The sequence below is a fragment of the Tasmannia lanceolata genome, unplaced genomic scaffold (assembly GCF_043159265.1).
Source record: "Tasmannia lanceolata isolate RefF3 unplaced genomic scaffold, GAP_Taslan_0.1 ptg000015l, whole genome shotgun sequence".
Classification (NCBI taxonomy): domain Eukaryota; kingdom Viridiplantae; phylum Streptophyta; class Magnoliopsida; order Canellales; family Winteraceae; genus Tasmannia; species Tasmannia lanceolata.
Window position 1 is genome coordinate 53,498,559 of NW_027518692.1, and position 7,223 is coordinate 53,505,781.

Below are 7,223 nucleotides of genomic sequence, written 5' to 3' on the forward strand. Positions count from 1 at the left end.
ATTGTGCGTGGCGTCAATAGACATCAATACCTATTCTAGTGGGCTTCATTGTATCTTGGAGGCAAATTTGTGGAATCCCTATGCACATCGGTTCTTCAATTGGTGAGGGCAAATATTGTCTCAAGGAAAGCAACTAGAAGTAACGCACCCAGTTCTTGTCATATTGTCCCGAGGAAAGCAACTACAAGTAACGGGCAGTTATTGTCTTAATTTCTCTCTTGTATTCTCATTCCCCTATCTTAGTTTTATTCAACAAATATCGTTATAGTCAGTTAGATGACAGCAGAGACCAACCCTTTATTTTTAGACTCTTAGCATTTAAACCCATAATAGTAGGGGTGCAACTTGGCTCGGGTTCGGGTTGAGGGCTTGGGCACCTGACCTGAGCGAAACCCAACGTTTTTAATAATTTTTTTATTTACTAAGCTTAAAATCTCGGGTTGGGTCGGATTGAAGTCAGGTCAGGTCGGAAAAGGGTTTCCCGGGTCGGGTTGGAATTAGGGTCCAACCCGAGCCGAGTTGCACTCCTGCATAATAGAACTTTAACTAACTTAATTAACTTCTAATCCCGAAGTAATTAAACATAGAGCTATCCATAAATACCCATGTCTAAATAGAATAAGATACACTTGTGTCTTTTACCGATCACTTGGTCGATGAGTAAATCCAATAATTTCACACTTAATCGCACTCCCTCAACTTGTTCCCACTGTCCTTTTGGTAGTTGAGAGGAAGGGGAGATCCGTCATAGTCAACATCACGAGAATGATGTGTGTGTGTGTGTGTGTGTGTGAGAGAGAGAGAGAGAGAGAGAGAGAGAGAGATTTGTTGACAACGAGACTAGTAATCAAAAGATCAGAACTTCAGAAGCAAATATTATTAGCCCATGCATCCACATAATAGTTATTTGTAAATTATGCTACTAATTTTCTCCACTCTTGATTTCACATTAATCCCATGATTTTCTTTAGCTAAGCATGGTCTAAACTTAATTAAATGTTCCCCAGTTCTCCATTTGAAAAAGTGCTTAGCATAAGGAAAAAGGGAAAAGAACAGTGCTCTGCAAACTAGATCCACTCTTCAAATCCCGACTTTGAAGCAGCAAAAGAACTAAAATCACCAAGCAAAACCCTTTTTCAAACTCAAGCTGGACATGAAAAAGATGAATTATAAGGAAATCTCAATTTGAATTCAAAAGTCTACAAGAGTCTTTTACCATTCCCTGTAATTGGTTAGTTATCATACTATTAATCAGAATTTGTCACCAACTCCTTAACCATCTGATCAAGTATAAAAGAATTGGTGACAGCTCTGAGAAACAGTAGAGAAAAAATTAGAGAGTAATCTGAAAAAGGTCATGGAACGAGTGAGTTCCAATCGCTAACAAAGAATTATAATCCCTAAACCTAAACTTAAACCTAAACCATGGACCATTTGACTGATATCCTCAACAAAAATGCTCCCAAATGATCCCTTTACTATCTTTTCAGTTGACGGCAACCTCAGCAGAAAGGTAATTGGGATGGAGAGCATCTTGATTACCAACTTTGGACTTAGAGATCTTAAGCACTTGCACACCTTCTTCCACTTTGGCAGCCAACGATTCCGGCGACTCTAACAGCAGCAGCAATTCAGAGTTGTCCATCTCCAAAAGCATTCCAGTTATCTTCGAGGCAAGATCAAACTGCAAGCAAAAATATTCCCTCAGATTAATGCAAGTTGTAAGCCCAAAACTGCAAGGGTGCAGGTTTGTAGTTAGCATGGATTTAAATTTCAGTTTCGGTTCCAATTTCAGACGAAATTTCATAATAATATTAGTTTTTTTTTTTTTTTTAATTTTGAATTTCAGAAATTTCCAAAGAAATTCCTTTCGGATTTCGGACAAAATTTAAAACTACGGTAGTTAGTACCGCCTTATGTTTCTTGATGAGGGGAAAGAGACGCTCGCCAAGTATCTGTTTCTGATGGGAAGGGGATGCAGCAGCGAGCATGCTACTCAGCATTTCAGACCCTTGGGAGGGTGCTCCAAGAGAGTTTGAAGTAGCAGATGATAGAACACCGGATTTATTGTTCATCTTGCGGGGCAGCCCGTTGAGCAGATATTTAGTCTGTGCAACCTGCTTCCAAACATAAGCCACAGTAAGTTATGGGATGATAATGGATGATAAAATAACTCTGTCATACACTACGGGCGTGTTTGGCATTCATGAAAGTCTTTCCCATGAAATATTAGTTTAGCATGTGGCTGGAGAGTGGCGAGGGTGGGAGGAGGAGAGAATTGGGAGGTAATAAGTGAGAAGAGGATGAGAAGTGGCTGGAAAATAAGGAAACGATAAACTCTACTCGAAATAGAGATTTTATTTTCCTTATTTTTCAGCCACTTCGCACCAACAACCTCATTCATGCCCTCTCAATTCTCTCCTACTCTCCCTACCTACCTCTCTCTCAACACTTGGTAAGCTAATATTCCATGAATAAAAATTCATGGTTGCCAAACATGGACTACATGGATGCTCCTTTTATGAAGAACAAAATGAATAATTCAGGAGCTACAAGATAGAGAACACTTTAATAAACAATTCTAAAGAAACGACATTGTCATGTGTGGATTATCAAAATAAGCGCTTCATCTGAAAGTACAGCACTGAAAGCTAATGGGATCACATCTCATGTTTATAAGATGGGAAAGTGAGTCCCTCCTTTCACATTTCAAAAAAAAAAAAGTGAGTCCTTTCTTATCCTATCCAAACAACAAACCTTTTTAGATGTTGAGTTTCATGATCAAGAATCCATAAATCAGGACATATAAGATTCAGGAAAGAATGGAAAACAAACATAGCAAGTAAAAAAAAACAGATTCAGAAAAGATATAATAAAACATTTTTCAAACATAGGCACTATAATAAAACATTTTTCAAAGTCACAGAAAAGAGACAATATAGAAGGCAAGAAGCCAGAAAGAACAGTTTTTGTTTGATATCCAAAATGGAGAGACATATTCACAGTCACCTCCATCATTGTCTCCTCACTATTCCAAGGACCACTAACCCTTGTTTCACCCAACCTCTACACTTACCCATGCCCCAACTGTTATCCATGGAACAAGGTCTTTCATTAGGAACTCTCGCATAGCTCATTGCATTCCAGTGTTTCTTCCAAGCTTATTTGGTTATATGGATTCACTTCACTTAATTTATCCCCGCCTGAAATTTTCTTGAAATTGGTAATTAAGCAGTATTTTTTACTCATTATGCGCAAGGAATAGATAAACATAATTAAGGAGATTATGTTTTCACTCAACTTTCATTACTGAAAAAAAAAAGAACAAATACTATAGTATGAAAAAAAAATACTAAAACAAAAGTTCATTGAAAGAATCAAGGAATTATGATGATTCCAAAAAACATTGAAAGAAAACGAAAAATTCATGCAGAAAACCAGTGTTGCAGTATCTTGGAACAAGATTCTGCAAGATATAATTTGGGATAGAATCCTCAGGGCAAGGGCATGGCTGGTTAATGCCAAAATCAATGATCATAAGAAGGAAAGGTTATTGTGGTGGCTGATATTTTAATCATGGAGCTAGGAATTCATGGGCATGTGAAGGACACAGAGGGAGTCAATATTCATTTTCTTTATTATACTTGATTAGCTGCTGCTGAAATCTTCAACTCATCATGAAGGGCATTTCTGTTGTTTTAAAAAGATCAGCTTAAAGGTCATGAAAAAAATGAGAAGGGACCTCTAAGGCTCTGAGTAGCATAGCTTTAGGTATGCCTTAGGTATTTCAATGTCACCTTCTAGTAAATATATCTTTTTATTACAATACAGCACTGTCACTAATGCATTTAAGATAACTCTAGAAGGGCTTGTTTGGAACTAAAGATCTATTGGGTGCAAATCCAACTGCGCACTCAAAATTCATCTATGAATGTTGTGTGCGCATGGCATATATCATTCAGCAGTACAAGAAAATGAGTGGCAAAAAGTGAAACTACACGATATCCAAGAGAAAACACAAACTAAATGGAATGAGAAAACCATACCGAGTGTTTGCCTGCATCTTTCAAAGAATTCAATGAGTGAGTTGTTTGATGAAAATGTGGCATAAATTGCATGGGTTGAGAAAGCATGTGCCCATTCATCCAGCCTCTGTTTTGCCTATGCTGCCTTGGAGCATTTGGAATCTGCAAAAGGAAATTTTATAGAAACAAGCATCAGATGAAATGGAAATAACCATAAAAAGGAATAATTGATTGGATTTTATGTCAATGATTGAGAAGAATATAAAGGTGCATACAATAGGTAGTGGCATGGATTGGAAAGCAGGTTTCGTCAGAGGTGTGAGCCCATTGGTGCCCCATCCTGGTCTGAGACCCAGGGGTTGATACATAAGACCCTGCCTCGGAGGAATCTGGGGAACAACACCGGGAGGAGTGTAGTAAATTGGAGGATATCCAGCAGAGATAAGAGCAGGTGAGGGCCTTGATAATGCTGTCATGCATTGTGCATACTGAATCTGCAATTGAGCACGCCTATCCTCTTTCTTTTGGGCAATTGCCACATATAAAGGCTTTTGATGAAACATAAATCCTGTAATACATATTAATAAGCATGACATTCATCCTGTAATATATATATATATATATATATATATATGCATACATAAAAATTGTGTGTGTGTGTATCTATGTATACACTGTGATATGTATAGACAAGAATATAGGATAAATTGCAAGTGGAAGAGAAACATATTGCACATTTTCAGTTGTGATTGGGAGTTACCATGTAGAGTATTCACAGCTTTGTTAGCTTCGTCTGGAGTTGAAAAGCATACGAACCCAAACCCCTTGCTTATTCCTTTATTACCACGCATTATTTTGGCCGAAGTGATAGCACCACACTGACTGAAATGTTCCCGCAGGTCATCATCATCAACATCGTCACCAATGTTCTTTATGTATACATTTGAACCCTGGTACAGACAGAACTAGTGAATAAGCACTAAAAAAAATTAAATACGAGATGAGAAAATCTAATTTCAGAGATTAAGAAGAACCTTATATTTTTCCATTTGCTCCTTACGCTGTTCCTCATATTGATGACGCAAAATTTGCTCGCGCTCAGCCCTCTTCTGTGCCCTCGATACATATATAGCCTTAGATCCTACTTGATCAAGCCACAAAAGAGAAATCCAAAGATTAGAAAAGTCCATCATGGCATTTCACATTTCAAAGATAAAAAATTGAGATCAATCTGCAGCATGCCGACATCGAGGCTTACCAACTTGCATTCCATTCATAGTATCCATTGCCCTTTTGGCATCATCTGAACTTTCGAAATTTACAAACCCGAACCGCCTTGAATTCCCATCGTTGTCTTTTGCAATGACCAGGCTAGTGATTTTCCCAAACCCAGAAAACTTCTCCTTAAGAAGTTCTTCTGTCAAATCCACATCAAGATTCTTCATATACAGATTGGTATACTTGGCATCAGGACTAGGTAGCATCCGTTCACTCTTTTTCACGAAATTGCCAACATAACTACATCATACAAAAACAGTGATGATAAAGAATAAACCAGAGATAGAGTAAAAGGGGAGCAATATAGAATACTCAAAAAGTAAAAGAAATTTGAGCTAGAAAATAACGTCAAGAATAATTCAGAAACCAATTGCAGAAGATCTAAAGAGACAATACCTACATAAAATTAACTGGAAAAAGAATATAAATAATAACAATAGGAACAAAAATAGCAAATCATGGTATAGTTATTGGACAAGGAAAGAAGAAAAATAAAGATAAAGAAGATGAGAATACATTTGCTTGTCTCCAACCATGGAGCCATTGACATTTTTTATAGCAGCAGCCGCGGATTCCTCAGATTCAAACTGTACAAATCCATGCCCTTTACTCTTGCCATCTTGGGACATTGCGACTTTGCAAGATAAAATGTTCCCGAATTTCGCAAACATATCATGAAGCTTCACGTTACCGATTGATTCATCCAAATTCTGAAAAAAAAAAACTCAAAACCCTGATGAAATTCTTGCTTAATTCACTCAATCTAGGGAAATAAAAAAGAAAGCAGAGCAAAACGAATAAGAAACAAAATAGAAGTCCATGAAAATTTGTGAGAGTATACCTTGACAAAAAGATTCCCAATCCCACTGTTTCTTGCATCCTGATCTCGATGCGACCACATGATTCTTATCAGTTTCCCATTCAATGGAGTGTGATTCAGTTTCTCGATAGCCCGGATTGCTATAGGAAGGAAAAACGAATTATAAGAAACCCAAAAAAAAGGAAAATCACAGAAAGAAATCAAAGATTGAACAATTGTATTTAGATGAAATGATGAAACCAAAGCAACCATTGAAAAAGAAATACCGAAACATAATTGAAGAATTGAAAATTTCCAATCCAAGAAGAAGGGGTTGCTATAAGAAGGGAAAAAAATAATCAAAAGAAGCCCAAAAAAGGAAAATCACAGAAACATATCAAATATTGGTCAATAATCAAAACCAAAGTAACCATTGAAAAAAGAAATACCGAAATCAAAGTAAAGAATAATCAAAGATAGAACAAAGAAACCCAAAAAGGAAATTTTAAAAAAAAAAAAATCAAAGAAATAAATCAAAGACTAAACAAAAATAATCAAAAACCAAAGAAGAAAACAACAATCAAAGATAGAACAAAGAAACCCAAAAAGGAAATCAAAAAAAGAAAATCAAAGAGAGAAATCAAAGACTAAACCAAAATAATACAACCCAAAGATACCAACCAAAACAAACCCACAAGAAGGAAAATAAAATAAGAAGAAGAAAAAGATAGATAGTTAGTTACCTTCAAGAGAGGTATTGTAGTTAACGTAACCATAACAGAGAGAGCTTCCTGATACAGTGTCTTTACAAACGTGAGCAGAGCTAGGGGGTCCGATTACAGAGAAGGCTGCTAAGAGTTGTCCTTCAGTCACGTCAGGGTGAAGGTCCCCCACGTAGAGAGAGGCCGAAAGAAGAGGAGGAATAACTTCCATTGATGACATTATTCTCTAACGTCACACAAAGAGAAGAGTAAAAAAAAAGAGAAAGAAAAACTAGTTTTCTTGTTCTTGGAGGGTTGGGTTTTGGGTGTAGAGAGAGAGAGGAGTGATGAGAAAATAAAGAAGAAGAAGATGAAGAAGTAGAATTAGAATTAGAATTAGAATAGGAGAAGGAGAGAGGG

At 36.8% G+C, this 7,223-nt stretch overlaps 1 protein-coding gene across 2 annotated transcripts; it reads right to left on the reverse strand.

Annotated features, from left to right (window-relative positions):
• Positions 1-1,165: 1,165 nt before the first annotated feature.
• LOC143846024 (polyadenylate-binding protein 7-like) lies at positions 1,166-7,223 on the reverse strand. 2 transcript variants are annotated; one of them, XM_077354431.1, is made up of 10 exons: positions 6,846-7,223; positions 6,145-6,263; positions 5,820-6,013; positions 5,284-5,543; positions 5,060-5,169; positions 4,786-4,975; positions 4,301-4,593; positions 4,047-4,187; positions 1,911-2,117; positions 1,166-1,684 (listed from the first exon to the last, which is right to left on the reverse strand). In XM_077354431.1, exons 1-10 carry the CDS (start codon positions 7,042-7,044, stop codon positions 1,487-1,489), a joined length of 1,911 nt encoding a protein of 636 aa, XP_077210546.1. In that variant the 5' UTR covers positions 7,045-7,223; the 3' UTR covers positions 1,166-1,486. The 2 variants fall into 2 exon arrangements, with proteins under 2 accessions (XP_077210546.1, XP_077210547.1); XM_077354432.1 differs by having other exon boundaries at positions 5,060-5,166; positions 6,846-7,222.

Excerpts from the sequence above, each read along its gene's own strand:
- LOC143846024 (XM_077354431.1), bottom strand. The coding sequence starts at position 7,044 with ATGTCATCAATGGAAGTTATTCCTCCTCTTCTTTCGGCCTCTCTCTAC. Across the intron at positions 6,014-6,144 it reads TTGGGAATCTTTTTGTCAAG|AATTTGGATGAATCAATCGG; the intron begins GTATACTCTCAC and ends TTTTTTTTTCAG. Across the intron at positions 5,170-5,283 it reads TATGAATGGAATGCAAGTTG|TAGGATCTAAGGCTATATAT; the intron begins GTAAGCCTCGAT and ends GGCTTGATCAAG.